At 42.7% G+C, this 19294-nt stretch overlaps 1 protein-coding gene across 1 annotated transcript in view; it reads left to right on the top strand.

Annotated features, from left to right (window-relative positions):
* The window catches only part of LOC100978719 (maestro heat-like repeat-containing protein family member 7), a 32680-nt gene extending 13676 nt beyond the window's left edge, over positions 1 to 19004 (top strand). Inside the window, exons 6-10 of the mRNA XM_057301265.2 lie at positions 9573 to 9717; positions 10178 to 10353; positions 11006 to 11143; positions 11241 to 11355; positions 18822 to 19004. Coding sequence (XP_057157248.2) covers positions 9573 to 9717; positions 10178 to 10353; positions 11006 to 11143; positions 11241 to 11355; positions 18822 to 18983 — 736 coding nt within the window. The 3' untranslated portion in view covers positions 18984 to 19004. The remainder of the gene's footprint in view (positions 1 to 9572; positions 9718 to 10177; positions 10354 to 11005; positions 11144 to 11240; positions 11356 to 18821) is intronic.
* The last annotated feature ends 290 nt before the right edge of the window (positions 19005 to 19294 follow it).

Below are 19294 nucleotides of genomic sequence, written 5' to 3'. Positions count from 1 at the left end.
TTAAGAGTTCAAAAGTTTGTAATTTGATGAAATCCAGTGTTTTGTTTCTTATGGATCATATTTAGAGTCATAGGTATTTCTTTCCATGATTTCTTCTAGAAGTTTTAACTTTTGTGTTTTATATTTATATTTCACTTTTACTTAACTTTTTAGAAAGCGTGAGGAATGGGACTAGGTTCAGTTTGTTGCATATAGAAGTCTAATTGTTCCAGCACCATTTGTTGCAGAGATTATCATTTCTCCACTGAATTGTCTTTGCACATTTATCAAAAATCAATTGATGGCTGGGCGTGGTGGCTCACGCCTGTAATCCTAGCACTTTTGGAAGCCAAGGTGGGCGGATCACTTGAGGTCAGGAGTTCGAGACCAGTCTGGCCAACATGGCAAAACCCCATCTCTACTAAAAATACAAAAATTAGCCGGGGATGGTTGCTTGCACCTGTTATCCCAGCTACTTGGGAGGCTAAGGCATGAGAATCACTTGAACTGGGGAGGTGGAGGTTGCAGTGAGCCAAGATCACACCACTGCACTCCAGCCAGGGTGACAGAGTGAGACCCTGCCTAAAAAAAAAAAAAAAAAAAAAAAAAATCAGTTGACAGTATTTGTGTGCCTCTAATTATGGGCTGTCTTCTGATCCATTAAGCTATATGTCAGTTCTTTCATCAATACCGTACTGTCTCTAATAGTGTAGTTTTATTTTAAGTATTAAATCAGGTAGGATGAGTTCTTCAATTTTATTACTTTTTTTTTTTTTTTTGAGATAGAGTCTGACTGTCACCCAGGCTGGAGTGCAGTGGTGCAATCATAGCTCACTGCAGCGTTGAACTTTTGGGCTGAAGCAATCCTCCCACTTCCACTTCCTGAGTAGCTGGAACCACAGGCACATGCCACCTCACCCAGCCTTTTTTTTTTTTTTGGTAGAAACGGGGTCTCGCCATGTTGCATGGCTGGTCTCAAAACTCCTGAGCTCAAATGATTCTCCCGCCTCAGCCCAAGTGCTGGGATTACAGGGTGTGAGCAGTTGCACCTGGCCTATAACTCTTTCTCAAAATTGTTTTGGCTATTTTATTTTGCTTTTCCATATAATTTTTTTTTTTTGAGACAGAGTCTCACTCTGTCACCCAGGCTGGAGTGCAATGGCATGGTCTTGGCTCACTGCAAACTGCACATCCCAGGTTCAAGTGATTCTCTCACCTCAGCCTCCCAAGTAGCTGGGACTACAGGTGCGTGCCACCACACCCGGCTAATTTTTGTGTTTTTAGTGAAGATGGGGTTTCACTATGTTGGCCAGGCTGGTCTCAAACTCCTGATCTCATGATTTGCCTGCCTCGGCCTCCCAAAGTGCTGGGATTACAGGCATGAGCCGCCACGCCTGGCCCACTTTTCCGTATAAATTTTATAATTTAAATAGAATATTTATTTATTTAAAAATATGCTGGTGATATTTTTATTGGGATTATGTCGCATCTATAGATAAGTATAAGGAGAATTGACAACTTCACAATATTGAGTTTCTGGTCCATGAACATAGCGTATCTTGTCATTTATTTAGGTCTTTAATTTCTTTCATCAGTCTTTTGTATTTTTCAACACACAGATCTTGCGAATATTTTGTTAGTTTTATACCTAAGTATTTTTGTGCAATTGTAAATGGTACATAATTTTTTTAAATTTTTTAATTGTTTACTACTGCTACATAGAAATAACATCAATTTTTGTATATTGACTTTCATTGACTTTATATCCTGCAATAAGTGAGGTTTCACTTATTAGTTCTTGGAGCTTTTTAATAGATTCACTGGAGTTTTCTACATAAACCATCATATCATCTGTAAATAGAAGCAGTTTATAGTGTTTCTTTTTCTTCCAAATTTGTGTTTCTTTTTCTTGCTTTATTACACTGGCTGGGACTCCTAGCATAATGCTGAGTATGGGTGATGACAGTGGACATCTTTGCTTTATTCCCAATCTTAGAGGAAAAACTTTCAGTCTTTCACCATTAAGTATGGTGCTAGATGGTAGGGTTTTGTTGTTGTTGATGTTAGATGTCGTTTATCAAGTTAAGAAAGTTTCCTTCTATTTCTAGTTTGTTGCGAGTGTTTACCACTAATGGAGATTATCACAAATGTTTTTACTACATCTATTGAGATAATTGTGTGGTTTTTCTTTTGTATTCTGTTAATATAATAAATTGCATTTTTGACCGTGGAGGCAGTCTTGCATTCCCAGGATAAACCCCATTTGGTTGTGATGTATTATCTTTTTAACATATTGCTGGATTCGATTTGCTAATATTTTGTTGAGGACTTTTGTGTCTATTTGGTTGAGGATTTTTTCATGGGAGATATTTGGTCTGTAGTTTTTTCTTTCACTCATTTATTCTTTCTCTTTTTTCTTGTACTGTCTTGGGTTTTTGTGCCAAGATAATGCTGAACTCAAAAGATTGTTTTGGGAGTATTTTCTTTTTCTTTTTCTTTTTCTTTGTTTTTTCTTGAGAGACAGTCTTGCTCTGTCACCCAGGCAGGAGTGCAGTGGGACGATCTTGGCTCACTGCAACCTCCACCTCCCAGGTTCCAGCGATTCTCCTGCCTTAGCCTCCTGAGTAGCTGGGACTACAGGCATGTGCCACCACACCCAGCTAATTTTTGTATTTTTTAGTAGACAAGGGTTTCACCATATTGGCCAGGCTGTCATCAAACTCCTGACATCATGATCCGTCTACCTTGGCCTCCCAAAGTGCTGGGATTAATGGAGTGAGCCACCGTGTCCAGCCTATTTTCTTATTTTCTATTTTTTGGAGGAAATTGTGTAAAATTGGTATTACTTTTTTTCTAAACATTTAGTGGAATTCAATACTGAAACCAACTGGATCTAGAGTTGTATTTGTTGGAAGTTTTAAAACTATGGATTGAATTTATTTAGTAGTTAGGGTCATTCAGATTATCTATTAATTTGCTCATCTTCTTCTAGTCACTTAAGGTGGAAATGTAAATTACTAATTTGAGAACTTTCTTCTTTTTTAAAATAAGCATTTTTATGCTATGAATGTTCCCCTAAGCATAGTTTTACCTGCATCTAACAAATTTTGATATATTGTATTTTCATTTTCATTTAGTTCAAAAATTTTTTCTAATTTTCCTTGAGTCTTTTTCTCTCACCCACGAATTACTTAGAAGTATTGTTGATTTCCAAATATTTGTGGATTGTCCAGGTATATTTCTGTTACTGATTTCTAGTTTAAATTTATTAAGGCCAGATAACATACTTTATGGGATTCCTATTCTATAAAATTTGCTCAGATTTGTTTTGTAGCCCAGAATGTGGTATATTATGGGGAATGCTCATGTGCACCTACAAAGCATGTGTATTCTGGCCAGGCGCAGTGGCTCATGGCTGTAATCCCAGAACTTTGGGAGGTCAAGGTGGCTGCATCACCTGAGTCCAGAAGTTCAAGACCAGCCTGGCCAACATGGTGATAACCTGTCTCTACTAAATATACAAAAATTAACGAGGGACGGTGGTGCACACCTGTATACCCAGCTACTCAGGAGGTTGAGGCAGGAGAATCACTTGAACCTAGCGGGTGGAGGTTGCAGTGAGCTGAGATCCCACCACTGCACTCCAGCCTGGTGACAAAGTGAGAGCCTGTCTCAAAAAAAAAAAAAAAAAAAAAAGGATGTGTATTCTGCTGTTGTTGCCTGGAGTGTTCTGTAAGTTAGGTTATAGAACAACACAGTGTTGTTCAGGACTTTTATAACCTTGCTGAATTTCTGTCTACATATTCTGTCAGTTACTGAGAGAGGAGTGTTGAAGTCTCCCAATATGCTTATGGATTTATCTATTTGTTCCTTCGGTTTTATCATTTTTTGCTTCATGTATTTCATTAGGTGTATATACATTTAAGATTGCTACATCTTCTTGATGAACTGACTGTTCTATCATTAATTAATGTCCCTCTTTGTCCCTGGTAATACTCTTTGTTCTGAAGTTCCCTTTGTCTGATGTTAGTATGGCCATTTTTGCTTTTCAAACAGTTTGTATTTGTGTGGTATATCTTTTTCCATTCTTTTAACTAATATGTATAATTATATTTAAAATGTTTTTTTAATATAGCATATGGTTGGACTTGTGTTTTTATCTAACCTAACAATCTCTACCTTTTAGTTTGTGTATTTAAATCATTTATAATTAAAGTAATTAATAATATGTTTGGATTTAAGTCTACCATTTTATGATTTATTTTGTTTTTCCCCTTTGTTTTTTATTCCCGTGTTCCCCTTTCCTGCATTCTTTCAAATTGTTTGAATTTTTTTAAGCATTCTATTTTAACTTATCTATTAGATTTTGATTCTTTGTACCAATTTTTAGTAGATTCCTGGGCATTTATATACCTAAAGTTTTATAGTCTACTTACATACCTAAATTTCCATAGTCTGCTTAGAGTTAGTATTTCACAATTTTGAGAAAATGTAGAAGCTTTCACTATACAGCTTCTTTTACCTTACTTACTTTTTTTTGAGACAGAGTCTTGTAGGCTGGAGCACAGTGGCACGATCTCGGTCACTGCAACTTCCGCCTCCTGGGTTCAAGCGATTCTCCTGCCTCAGCCTCCCAAGTAGCTGGGATTACAGGCGCACGTCACCATACCCAGCTAATTTTTCTATTTTTAGTAGAGATGGGGTTTCACTATGTTGGCCATGCTGGTCTTGAACTCCTTGAACCTCAAGTGATCCGCCCGCCTCAGCCTCCCAAAGTGCTGGGATTACAGGTGTAAGCCACCTTGCCCGGCCCAATTTTTGCTTTCAATAGTCATACATATTTTTAAACTTAAGAGGAGAAGAACAGTCTGTTACATTTACTCATATATTTGCCATTTCTGTTGCTTTATCTTCATTGTTAAAATTTCAACTTTCACTCTGATACAATTTCTTTTCTGCTTGAAGAACTTCATTAGCATTTAATTTAGAGCATGTCTTTGAGCGATAAATTCTTAGTTTTCTTCCATATGAGAATGTTTCAATTTTACCTTCTTTTTTTTTTTTTTTTGAGGCAGAGTTTCACTCTTGTCACCAGCTCTTGGCACCCAGGCTGGAGTGTAATGGCATGATCTCTGCTCACTCCAACCTCTGCCTCCTGGGTTCAAGTGATTCTCCTGTCTCAGCCTCCTGAGTAGCTGGGATTACAGGAGCCCACCACCATACCCAGCTAATTTTTTTGTATTTTTAGTAGAGACGGGGTTTTGCCATGTTGGCCGGGCTGGTCTCGAACTCCGGGCCTCAAGTGATCTGCCTGCCTTGGCCTCCCAAAGTGCTGGGATTACAGGCGTGAGCCACTGTGCCCAGCCAATAAATTTCTGTTTATTATAAATTACCCGGTCTATGAGATTTTGTGATAGCAGCACAATACAAACTGAGACAATGGCAAAGGGGCTTTTTCAGCTAAGAATCTTGAGAAAGGGAGATTATTGTGAATTACTCAAGTGGGCTCTTAATGTAATCACAATGTGTCTTGTGATTGATGTATCTTGTTCGAACTTCACTGCACTTCTTGAATCTGTAAATGTATGTCTCTCACCAAATTTGGGAAGTTTTAGGTCATTATTTCTTCAGATATTTTTTTCTGTACAAGTCTCTTTTTCTTTTTATAAGATTTCAATGACATGAATATTTGACTTTTTAATGGTGTCCTATAAGTCCCTGAAGCTCTGTTAATTTTTTTCTAATTTCTTAGTTCTTCAGATTGGTATAATTTTTATTGATTCATCTGCAAGTTCATGAACCCTTCTCTCTGCAATCTCCATTTTCCTCTTGATCTCATCCAGTGAATTTTTGTTTCAGATATTGTGTTTTTCAGTTCTAAAATTTCCATTTGGTTTTTTTAAAAAATAGCTTATTCCTCAGCTAAGAACATGAGAAAATCCGTCTTTCCACTTCTTTCTTTGTTTCTTTGCTTCTCTCTCTCTCTCTCTCTTTCTTTAGTTCTTTTTTGAGACAGAGTCTTGCTCTGTTGCCCCAGGTAGGGTGCAGTGGCATGATCATAGCTTACTGCAGACTCAACCTCCCAGGTTAAAGCTATCCTCCCATCTCAGCTTCCTGAGTAGCTGGGATTACAGGGATATGGCACCATACCCAGCTAATTTTTTAAACTTTTTGTAGAGACAGGGTCTCTCTATGTTGCCCAGGCTAGTCTTGAACTCCTGGGCTCAAGTGATCTCCCGCCTCAGCCTCGCAAAGTGCTGGGATTACAAGTGTGATCCACCACTCCAGACCTTTCCATTTATTTCAGTTATGTACATCTTTACCTCATGCAGCATGATTAAAATGTCTACTTAAAGTATTATTATTATTATTTTTAGACAGGGTCGTGCTCTGTTACTCGGGCTAGAGTGCAGTGACGTGATCATAGCTCACTGCAACCTAGAACTCCTGGGCTCAAGTGATCCTCCTGCCTCAGCCTTCAAGTAGCTAGGACTACAGGCATGTGCCACCATGCCTGCTATTTTTTAAATTCATTTTTTAGAGAATGGATCTCACTATGTTGCTCAGGCTGGTCTTGAACTCCTGGCCTCAAGGGGTCCTTCTGCCTTGGCCTTCCAAAGTGTTGGGATTATGGGTGTGAGCCAATGTACCCGGCCATCTCTCAGAGTTTTAGCTGCCTGTGCTGCTACAGCTGCACAACTGGATCTGGCTTCAGGGTGATGAAATGAGAAAAAAGAGAGAGAGAGAAAAAAATAGCGCTTCCCCCACCCCTACACTCAGTGGGCCACAGTGCCCTGTGTTGTGTGCTTTTGTTGCTGCCCCAACTGCTTCTACTGTGCAGCTCTGCATCTGGACTCACTCTCAGGACAGAGCTTGGGAGAGGAAAGAGACAAAGAAAGAAAGAAAGATTCCACCCATACTTCTCCAACTCACAAGGACCCATTTTCCCAGTCCTCTGGCCAGAGAGACAGAGTTTTACTAAGAGATTTTGTTGCCTGTGCCTGCTGCATAGTTCAGCACTCGGGTCACCTTCGGGTCAAAGCTGGAAGATAATAGAGAAAAAAGAATTCTGGGAAACTCACTCAAATGTTGTTTTTCCAGTGTTGGGAGGTAGTTGCTTTTTGTATTTGTCCAGTGTTTTTAGTTTTAACTGGTGCGAGAGCTGGGCTGGAGTGGACTTGCTCTGTCCTAGCAGATTGTGTAGACTCTCTTACTAGGGAAATTAGGATTGCTTGTTGTTAATTTCCTTTATCATGAGAAGGAAGTGTCTTTCTAGTCTATATCTGCTGAGTATTTTTTTTCCACTCATGTGGAATTGTTTAATAAAAGGTTGATATCATATAATTAGAGTGTTTTCTTTTGGGTCGGGGGTGGTTTGAGACAGAGTCTCGCTCTGTAGCCCAGGCTGGAGTGCAGTGGTGCAATCTTGGTTCACTGCAACCTCTGTCTCCTGGGTTCAAGCGATTTGCCTGCCTCCCGAGGAGTTGAGATTACAAGCCTGTACCACCATGCACGGCTAATTTTTGAATTTTCAGTAGAGATGAGATTTCATCATGTTGGCCAGGCCGGTCTCAAACTCCTGACCTCAGGTGATCTGCCTGCCTTGGCCTCCTGAAGTGCTGGGATTACAGGGTGAGCCACTGCACCCGGCTGGACAAAGTTATAATCTGATAGGAAGAAAAAGTTCTGGCATAGTAGAGTGACTGTGGTCAACAGTAAGGTATCATATATTACAAAACAGCCAGAGGAGAGGCTTTTGAATGCTTTCAACACAAAGAAATGGTAAAATCTGCTGAGTTTTTTGAAAAATAAAAAATAGGCTTTGAAATACCAAATGCCATTACAACATCTAATGACATATTTATACAAATGTATACAGGTTTCTTTCTTTAACCTTTTAATTTCCAAGTGGTTAGATATTTTGATCATCTTTTTCTAGTTTTATTGGATGATAACTGGAAAATATGATCTAAATGTCTTCTCCTTTTGAGAATGTGTTGAGGGGTTCTTTTGTGTGTATAGACCAGGAAGATTAATGTTATCAATTTTACTATATGTTTAATGGCTATTTGAAATAAATTTATATTCTCTACTGCATGCAAAGTCATCTATTAGACCAGGCTTGTTTATTTATTTATTTTCCTTTTTTGTATATTTTTCAAGTACAGATGGGTCTCACCATGTCACCCAGGCTGGTCTTGAGCTCCTGGGCTCAAGCAATCCTCCCTCCTCGGCCTCCCAAAGTGCTGGGATTGCAGGTGTGAGCCATCTCACTCAGCCAGACCAAGCTTATTTAATTGTTTTATAATATCTCATTGTACGATAACTACAAACTTATTTTACCCATTTTTTTTAATGACTATTTGTTGTTTCCAGCTTCTTGCTATTATTAACAGTGCTGTTATGCTCATTCTTACTCTAATATTGTGTTTAGATTTATAGGCATATTTACCATTTTATTTGCTCACCATCCCTTGCACCTCAAACTTTCCTTAGGAAATTATTTTTCTTTTCCCTAAATGGGAAAGAGAAAACAATACCTCTAAAGGTATTATTTAGGAGTTTATCCTCTAGCGAGGCTCTATTGATCAAACCATCTATTTTTGTTTATCTACAAATAAAGCAAATCTGCATTAAATGATAGATTTGCTGGGAACTTGTGGGTTGATGTTTATTTTTGTTCCACACTTGGAAGGTTTATCCCACTGTCTTCTGCTCTCCACTGTTTCTGTGGAGAAGTTGGCTGTCAGTCTCATTGCCATTCTTTCACTGATGACTCATTTTTTCTCTCTTGTTTTTGTCCCCAGAGCATGCGTGTATTGTTTGCCAGCTGTGAAAGTCTGTCTTCACCTTTTATCTCACCTTCATTTCCTCAATGCTTTCCCCTCCTGTTTCAAAAAGGCCATGACTTCTTGAGGACATTAAGCAAATTTTCTTAAAATTTTATGTTATTTGTAGCAAATGCTTTTCAGATATGTACTTTTCTTCTGAGTGTGATTTTGCCAGGTAAAAATGAGAGGGGAGACATGGTAGGCAAAGGGAAAGGCATGTGCCCAATGATAGAGGAGAGAGAGCTTGTGTATGGGGTGAGGCTGGGGGTGCTGTGCGGGGCTGGTGATCAGACCTGGCCTGAAGAGGGGTGTGGTCATGCTGGGTATTAAGGATGACAGGGGAAAGCCTGGAAGACAGATGCAGTGGTCTGAGGGTGGGTGGGTAGTGAAAGCTTGGACAGGCCAGAGAGAAGGGACCCACAGGGAGGCTCTTCTCACTGATCTGACACATTCAAGTGTGGACAACAAGCTTTGGCCTCAGATATTTTCTCAAACCAGGTTCACAGACCAAGTGAACATTTCCAGATTTGTGTGAGATGACAGAGAACAGGGAGGTCTGGAGGTGATGGCAAGATGAAAGGAATAGAAGGAAAAAGAGAGAGGGGATAATGAAGAGAGAGACAAGAAAGGAGGAAAAAACCAGGGGAGCTAGGGGCCTGGGCAAAGGAGCCTAGAGTCGCCTCCCCTGGAAGCACTGTGGGGCCTGTGGAGAGTGGGTTACCTGGAGTGGGTAACTGTGTCCGTGGGTTTCTGACTCTGCAGGGGGGTTTGCAAACCCTGGGAAATCCTGGCATCCTTCCCCAAAGGCTACGAAATGATCGTGGACTACCTGCTCCAGAGGCTGACTCCACACTGGAGACCAAAGGACCAGGAGCCCAGCCACAGAACAGAGATCTCACCATTGATTGTATGGAAAGGCCAGCAGAGGGGGGCCGGGGTGGGGAAGGGGACTCCCTGCTGTCCTGTTCTCGGCTGCCTTGGGCTCTTTGGCCTTGACCTTTTAGGTATCGGTGTTTGGTAGAACAGTATAATGGCAGTCTTGGAGTTGGGTTGCAGGGAGGGTTTTCCAGTTAACTTTGCTTTGTCAGGGAGATAGAAGAACTGGATTTCCCAGCTGCTCTTTAACTCTCAAAGATGGTAAGAGACTAAAACAACCACCATGATTAGAAGAGCGCTTTAAAACAATGACATTCTAGAAATTGCCCTTTATTTTTCTGGCTCACACTAATTTAGTCTTCACTTGCTCTAGCAGCATGGGTTTTACTGGGCAAGTCTGTCATGGTGATGGGTTGTGGAAAGAGATTTCCTGGTGACAGGACCTATGAGTTGAAGATACGATAATGCTTCACTCTCCTCCTCCCTCCAAGGCCACCAGGGCCATCCATGAGCTCCTGCTGGAACCCAGTTGGCAGATGGAGGTGCGGTCCTTCTTCTCCTCCTTGTTCATGGCCCTGCTGTTCCAGATCTCCTTTTTGGTGGTTGAAGGGGACACTGAAATAAGCCAGGATCAGCAACACATAGCTGAATGGATGGACCCCATAAGGTACCTTTGGTGTTTGCTAGTGATTATGCTCCAGGGACCATCAGCTTAGCACCTTTGCCTGACTTGGTGTCAGCCTACTGAGCCTGAATACCCTCTGTACACCCTCCTGCCAGGGCATTTAACATGTTCCCCATGCATCATTTCAAGAAGTGTCCCTGGGCTTAAAAAAATTATATTTTATTATTTTATTTTTTTAGAGACAGGGTCTTGCTATTTTGCCCAAGCTGGTCTTGAACTCCTGGCCTCAAGCCATCCTCTTCTCTCAGCCTGCTGTGTTGCTGGGATTACTGGTGCGAGTCCAGCTGTCTGGACTTTTTAGAAAAGACTCCTTCTTTAAACCTGGCCTACTAGGCTGATGCAGAGATTCTGCACCAAAATGAGATCAATACTGTGGATAAAACACACATCTGGGTCCACAGACCTGGATTGCATTCCTACCCTTCTGCTGGCTCGCTGTGTCACCTTGCAGATGCCACATCTCTCTTGGCCTCAGTTGCTTCACTTGTAAAATATTAGCCTGGATCTCTGGGGGCTGTCCCACCACCAGCAGTTCATGATCCTGAGAAAGCTTTGGGAGTCGGGCAGGTGGTCAGTGAGGGAGAGGAGCGCAGATGGTGAATGACTTAGTATCTGTTTTCGGCCCTTTCTCCAGTTCTACCATGGAGGCCCTGAAGACCTTGATTCAAAGTTCTGGATATGGGGACTATGTGTCTTCTATTCAGAGACATGGGGTCTGGGGGCTGCTCGTCAATCCTGAAAGACACTATGACGGAGTCACTCTGCTGGCCAGGTGAGCTGCACCTGGGTCCATGGCTGGAGGGCTGTCCATTCACTTGGCCCTCTCCTGCGGCCCAGGCCTCACCTGAACACTGTGCTCTTGTTGATAGGTCCCTGGTCATCAATAACTGTTGGCACAACCGCCCCCTCTTCAGCTCCATCATCAGGTTCCTCCAGGACCCAGACTGCAAGAATCACTTAACGGCCCTTGTGTTCCTGACAGAGGTGACTGGCTCTTGGCGGGAGGGGGCAGGTGAGGGTGATCCCTCTGTGAGACAGCCACGTCCAACAGACACCTCCTGGGAAGGCCACTGATTCACTGCTAGGAAGGGTTGGGGGACATGGCTAATGGCACTTGATTTGGTTACCTTGAGCCGGGGGCTTTGGTGCCTCCTTGAATCTCATGGCAGTTTGACTCTGCCCTGACTTTACAGAAGAACACAGCTCTCTCCTTCAACCACCTCAGCCTTGAGCAGCCTTTTAAAATTAATCCTTGCTTAGTGTTCCTGATTGACTCAATATAATTCAGCCACCTGACAGAAAAAAAATAGGAAATTTAGAAAATATGGAAAAGTATATCAAAAATTATAAAACCATCACTAAGCATAGTCCCCAGAGGAAACCATATTCATTCAGGTTTTTGCCTGTATACAGGTTGTGTGCGTGTGTGATAGTTGAAATCATTTTCTACTAATATTCTGTATCCTGCTCTATTCAAATATCTGTATATGTCATTACATGTTCTTTGTAACATACATTTTTAAATTTTGTTTTATTTTATTTTTTGAGACAGGGTCTCACTCTCTTGGCCAAGCTGGAGTGCAGTGGTGTGATCATGGCTCACTGCAGCCTCCATCTCCTGTTCTCAAGTGATTCTCCCACCTCAGCCTTCTGAGTAGCGAGATCTACAGGCATGTAGCACCACGCTTGGCTAATTAAAAAAAAAATTTTTTTTTAATATGGAGAAGTGGTCTCACTATACTTCCCAGGCTGGTCTTGAACTCCTGGGCTCAAGTGATCCTCCCATCTCGGCCTCCCAAAGTGCTGGGATTACAGTTGTGAGCCACCATACCTGGCCTATAAACATAAATGTTAATGGTGATATAATGTTTCATCACAAAGATGATCTGTAATTTATTCGACATTCTGTTTCCAATTTTACACAATTATAAATAACACTTTAATGAACATCTCTGCGAAAGTTTTTGCCCATATTACAGATTATTTCCTTAACTATTGAATATAATAAGTGGAACTATTGGTTCAAAAAATATGAATGTCTTCTATAACTTTTAACAATAATGCCAAATTGCTTTCCAGTAGAGCTGTACCAATTTAGACTTCCACCAACAGTGTTTGGGAGAATTTCAGAGTTTCTGACCCACTACAGCTTTAAATGGGATCCTTTTAAAATTCAAGCCACCTGATTTTTTTTTTTTTAACAGAGGCTGGACTACTTTTGAACATAACCACAGAGATAGAAGATAATGCATTACTAATACTAGGATGTAAACTGATGTTATCCCAGTGTGTCATCGTGTGCCCTTATGTGGATTACAGGACATTGGTGTCTTGTTGGAAGGTGTCCACTGCTAGAGGCTGATCTGTACATGTTGGTATGGGGTGCTGAGATACACATTCAAGGATATATGTCATGTTGGCAGAACTTTTGCTCAGGGTATGGGAATGAGACATGTAGGATTCAGAACCCTGACTGGAAGGGGATGGCTCAGTCCAGTGGATCTCGATAATTTATGAACTTCATATCTCAGGGAAGCTGTTTAAAATGCAGATTCCTGGGCCCTGTCCCCAGAGACTTGGATTCAGGAAGTCTGGGGTAAGGCCAAGAAGCCTTTTTTGCTGGTGGTGGTTTTTTTTTTTTTTTTGAGATGGAGTCTCTCTGTCACCCAGGCTGGAGTGCAGTGGCATGATCTCGGCTCACTGCAACTTTTGCTTCCCAGGTTAAGCAATTCTCCTGCCTCAGACTCCTGAGTAGCTGGGACTACAGGCACGCACCATTACGCCCAGCTAATTTTTGTATTTTTAGTAGAGAGGGGGTTTCACTATGTTGGCCAGGCTGGTCTCGAACTCCTGGTCTCAAGGGATCCGCCTGCCTTGGCCTCCCCTCCCAAAGTGCTAGGATTACAGGCATAAGCCATTGTGCCCACCCTCCAGAAGTCTTCATTTTCTTTTTTTCTTTTCTTTTTTTTTTTTGAGGCAGAGTCTTGTTCTGTTGCCCAGGCTGGAGTACAATGGCACGAACTTGGCTCACTGCAGCCTTCATCTCCTGGGTTCAAGTGACTCTCCTGCCTCAGCCTCCCGAGAAGCTGGGACTACAGGCATGTGCCACCAGGCCCGACTAATTTTTGTACTTTTAATAGAGACAGGGTTTCACCATGTTGGCCAGGCTGGTCTCGAACTCCTGACCTCAGGTGATCCGCCTACCTTGGCCTCCCAAAGTGCTGGGATTACAGACGTGAGCCACCACATCCAGACGAAGTCTTAATTTTCTAAAAGTACTCCAGTGGTTGCTGTGCCACAGGAAATTCTTGGACCCAGCTTTGGGAAACAGTACAAGGCACAAACCCGGGTGGACAGGAGGCCACCATGAGATAGCTGCCACTCTCTTTAGAGCAGTAATTGGGAACCCTGGCTGCGTATCAGTATCCTCCCTGGAGGTTTCAAAAATGCTAATGCCAAGCCCCCACCCCGTCCCTCACTCTCTGTCAAATTTTTCTATTTGAATCGATCTGGGATGGGGTCTAGGCATCAGTTCGTTTTAGAAGCTCCCAGGTTTAAAGGGATGCTCTAAAATACAGCTAGGATTGAGAATCACTCTAGAAGTTCCCCCAAGTGTCTGATACCCAGCTGAAACAAGGGGACACACGATAGAGCGTTTGCTCATCTGCCACTCTGATTGGGGTTTCGGGCTGATAACGGGGAGGGGAGGTCAGCATGCTTGGGAAGAGGCTGGAAGGAGCACCCCAGTAGCGAGATGGGTGAACCCCATTCTTAGCAATCAGAGAGAGAAGCAGTAGATTCTAAAGTGGAAAGCCAATGGGGTTTTAGGTACCAGGTAAGTAAGTAATTCAAGATCTGTTAAGTGAGAGACCATGGCTAAGAAAGCTTTCTAATATTTCACAGCCTTTGTCACTCCCTGTTTGTTGCTTCATTATCTTTATTCATTTCCTTGAGATGATCACAAGTAGAAACGTTTAAAACAGAAAAGGTCGTATGCTTTTCTTCAGTGTACTCAAGAAACAGCAGAGCTCTGTTATTTTAATTCTCTCTAATTCTGTGAAAAGGGTGTTATTTACCTCTATTTTGTAGAGAACGAAAGTGAGGCTCAGAGAATTTAAGAAGTTACTTACTCAACTAGAGGGTAAATTAGGGTGGTGGATCTGCCTGACTGCCAATCAAAGACAGATGAAAACTGCTGAGATGTTAATGAAGACTTCTTTGCCATTTTATTAACATGTAAATGTACATTCATATGTGCATGCATACATGCACACTAAAGCAAGTACATATATTTTAAATGTATCTGATTGAATTTTGGCTTTTTAAATGTTATTTTATTATTTAAAAGATATTTTCTATATCACAAGTCATCAAGCAATAAATGTTATTTAAAATAATCTATATACACATATAATACGAATAAGTAAATTAAACCATGCAAACTGTTTATTTTTTTATTTTATTTTATTTTTTGAGATGGAGTTTTGCTCTTGTTGCCCAAGTTGGAGTGTAATGGCGCAACCTCAGCTCACTGCAACCTCCACCTCCCGGGTTCAAGCAATTCTCCTGCCACAGCCTCCTGAGTAGCTGGGATTGCAGGCGCCTGCCACCACACCCAGCTAATTTTTTGTATTTTTAGTAAAGACGGGGTTTCACTGTTGGCCAGGCTGGTCTCAAACTCCTGACCTCAGGTGATCCACCCGCCTCAGCCTCCCAAAGTGTTGGGATTACAGGTGTGAGCCACTAGGCCCAGCCTATTTATTTATTTATTTATTTTTGAGAAGGAGTATTGCTCTGTTGCCCAGGCTGGAGTGCAGTGGCATGATCTTGGCTCACTACAACTTCCACCTTCCGGGTTCAAGTGATTCTCCTTTCTCAGCCTCCTGAGCAGCTGGGATTCCAGATGCCTGCCAGCACGCCTGGCTAATTTTTGTATTTTTAGTAGAGACAGGGTTTTGCCATGTTGACCGGGCTGGCCTCAACTTCTGACCTCAAGTGGTCCACAAACTGATTTCTTAAGTGCAGTCTTTTTTTTCTCTTCTACTTTTGCCTTCTCCCCTCCTACCACATTACGTCTATACCTCCACCTCTTCATCTCCCCAGTATCTCAGATGCAAGCAACCAAGTATGTATCCTTCTGCATGCTCAAATAATCACACACACATAATAGATGTTGACAGATGGTTTTCCAAAGAAGCACTAACAATTCACATTTATCTCAGGGAAGTGTGAGAGAACGGTGTCTCTATCTCTTCCAACAACAAAGCTTAACTCTTTTTAGATGTTTGTCCTCCTGGCAGGTATAAAGCAGGGGTGTCCAATCTTTTGGCTTCCCTGGGCCATATTGGAAGAAGAATTGTCTTGGGCCACACATAAAATACACTAACACTAATGGTAGGTGATGAGCTAAAAAAAAAAAAAAATCGCAAAAACCTCATAATGTTTTAAGAAAGTTTACAAATTTGTGTTGGGCCACATTCAAAGCTGTCCAGGGCTGCGTGGGGCCTGTGGGCCGTGCGTTGGACAGACTTGGTGTAAAGCAGTATCTCATTGCTGCTCTGGTTTGCATATCCCTGGCTTCTACTGATTTTGAACATTCTGCATATAATTTTGTGATTTGGATTCGCCTTTCTGTGAATTCCTTCCCATGTCCTTTGCCCATTGTCCTATTGAATTGTTTGGCTTTTTCTTGTCTACAAGACTAATTTAACTTCTGATTTTCCATTTGCATGACTACACATGTTTTTCCATTGCAATGTTTTCCATCACGTGCATGCTAGTCTATTTTTAAACAGAGTGCATGCCAGGCTGGTTTATCCAGGTGAATGTACTGATATGTGTAAGTCTGAGCCAGCCTACCTGTGCAGACTCAAGGTGTCCATCTGGCATGTTCATTCCAAAGCATGTGCACTTAGAGCAGGAGTTCTCAACCCTGGATGCATATTCATATCTCCAGGAGAACTTACACTAATACTTGGGTGCCAACTCAGTACAATTAACTCAGAATCTTGGGGGTGATGTGGGGTCCAAGAATCAGCATTTTTAATAGCTTTGCAAGTGACACTAACATGCAGCCAAGGCTGACTGCCTTGGAGTCAGCATCGCTTTTCGATATCACCCAGCAGAGCCTGGAGTCCCCAGTGCTGTTGAATGATCATTACAAGGGTTTCTTTCTTTTTCTTTTTTCTTTCTTTCTTTTGTTTTTTGTTTTTTGTTGAGGCAGAGTTTCGCTCTTGTTGCCCAGGCTGGAGTGCAATGACACGATCTCAGCTCACTGCAACCTCCACCTCCTGGGTTCAAGCGATCCTCCTGCCTCAGCCTCCTGAGTAGCTGGGATTACAGGCATGTGCCACCACACCCGGCTAATTTTGTATTTTTAGTAGAGATGGGGTTTCTCTATGGTGGTCAGGCTGGTCTCAAACTCCCGACCTCAGGTGATCCGTCTGCCTTGGCCTCCCAAAGTGCTAGGATTACAGGCGTGAGCTACTGCGCCTGGCCGACAATGATTTCTTAATAATTCTCCTTTTTCCCCCTCCCTTTAAAAAAGTTATTATTCTAGGGGACTGTCTTTGACTTTTCTCTTTTGCTTTTTCAGCACGTCAGTAAATCTGACTAATACGTGCTTTGCAGTGTTCTTCAGGGTCATCCTTTCTCCATTCCCACTACCCTGGCCTAGTCCAGACCCTTATTACCTGTGCTTGAAGCAATTATTTTAACTTTTTTTAGAGACAGGGAGTCTCACTATGTTGCCCAGGCTGGTCCCCAACTCCTGGCTTTAAGTGATTGTCCTGCCTCAACCTCCAGAGTAGTTGGGATTACAGGTGTGAGCCGCCACAGTTGACTAGAGCAACTCCAAAAGATAACATGCTGATCTCTCTCCTCCTAGGACCTTCTGTCAACCCAACACATTTCCCACGCCCAACATTTCTTGCCAATGGGATCCTCCTCTGGAGTCGGGCCAGCACCCAGTTGCCCTTCCCTCAACTACATTACGCTTAGCTTATCCCTACATTTCGCCCTTGTTTTGCTATACCCACCTTTTCCCGTTAAATACACACATGTTTACGTTCCCCTCCCATCTGCTCATTGAAGTTCTCTTTATTCAAGTTCAGTTCAAGTTTTACTTCTTTCTTTCTGTTTTTTTTTTTTTTTTAATTTTTTTTGGAGACAAAGTTTCGCTCTTGTCCCCCAGGTTGGAGTACAATGGCATGATCTTGGCTCACTGCAACCTCCGCCTCCCGGGTTCAAGCGATTCTCCTGCCTCAACTTCCCAAGTAGTTGGGATTACAGGCGCCTGCCACCATGCCCAGCTAATTTTTTTATTTTTAGTAGAGACGGGGTTTCACCATATTGGCCATGCTGGTCTCGAACTCCTGACCTCAGGTGATCCGCCCACCTCGGCCTCCCAAAGTGCTGGGATTACAGGCATGAGCCACCACACCTGGCCAAGTTCTACCTCTTTCACAATCTTTTCCTAGATGAATCAACACCTGTTTATAATAATTTTTTACTTGCTTTTAATTCGTGTAGTATTGTTATTGCCTTGAAATGTTCACTAGGTCGTTCATGTACCTAAGTCTTGACTCTCCAGCTGAATTGCTAGGATCTTTGAGGGCAGAGTGCATTTCTTACTTTTATCTCCTGCAGTTTCCCTTATCAAAAATGCTTAATGGGGCTGGATGTGGTGGCTCACACCTGTAATCCCAGCACTTTGGGAGGTTAGGCAGGTGAATCACCTGAGGTCAGGAGTTCGAGACCAGCCTGGCCAACATGGTGACACCCCACCTCTCTACAAAAAATACCACATGCCTGTTGTCCCAGCTGCTCGGGAGGCTGAGGCAGGAGAATCGCTTGAACCCGGGAGGTGGAGGTTGCAGTGAGCCGAGATCGTGCCACTGCACTCCAGCCTGGGCGACAGAGTGAGACTCCATCTGGAAAAAAAAAAAATGCTTAAGGGGCCAGGTTTGTGGTGGCTCATGCCTGTAATCCCAGCACTTTGGGAGGCTAAGGCGGGTGGATCACCTGAGGTCAGGAGTTCAAGATCAGACTGGTCAACATTCTGAAACCCCATCTCAACTAAAAAATACAAAAATTAGGTGGGCGTGGTGGCACATGCCTGTAGTCCCAGCTACTCAGGAGGCTGAGGCAGGAGAATTGCTTGAACCCGGGAGGTGGAGGTTGCAGTGAGCCGAGATCATACCACTGCACTCCGGCCTGGGCGACAGAGCAAGACTCCATCTCAAAAAAAGAAAATGCTTAAGGAAAACTTGGAGAATGAATAAATGACGTCTGGGATGACAGGTGCAAATTCACCCTTAAAGCTTTGGCCTCTCTACCAATTCTAAACCCTTAAGAACATTTCCCTACTAGTGAGTAGGAACCTAGTCCAAAGTCATTGAGGATTTTTCTTTCTCCTTGCCCACCTGTCTTTCTTGGTCTCCCTTCCCCAGCTGCTTCAGTGCCCAGATGTGGCAGCCTTAGTGGATGACTTCACCACCTGCATTCTGGCAAACTGGTTCAAGAGTGAGGAGCCAGCCACAGTGAAGCCATTGCTGCAGATGCTAGAGGTCTTTGCGAAGCATGAAAACATGGTAAAATGGGGCAGGGGCTAAGGGTGTGCGCTCAGGAGATGTAACCAGGAGAAGGAACATCTGGTGTGTCCAGTTATAGATAGGGTGGGACACACTCTTGGGATAAAAGAGAGCAAATCCTCATGAGGCCAGTACACCACAGACAGGAGTTGGGGCTTGAGCCATTCATGATTTCTCCCTCCCAGGAAAGGTCTCCTGAGGAAGTTTTTTCATGGGTCATTTCAGAGAATAGACCAAGCTAACCCCAGGATCTCACACATGTCATCCAGGTCCCTTGGAGATTGCTGTCATCATCAGGGATGAGAAGCGCAGTGGCGATGGAAACTTACAGT

The sequence above is a fragment of the Pan paniscus genome, chromosome 1 (genome assembly GCF_029289425.2).
Source record: "Pan paniscus chromosome 1, NHGRI_mPanPan1-v2.0_pri, whole genome shotgun sequence".
NCBI classification, from domain to species: domain Eukaryota; kingdom Metazoa; phylum Chordata; class Mammalia; order Primates; family Hominidae; genus Pan; species Pan paniscus.
The sequence above is the reverse complement of the archived record's forward strand: the minus strand, read 5'-3'. Positions and strand labels throughout refer to the sequence as shown.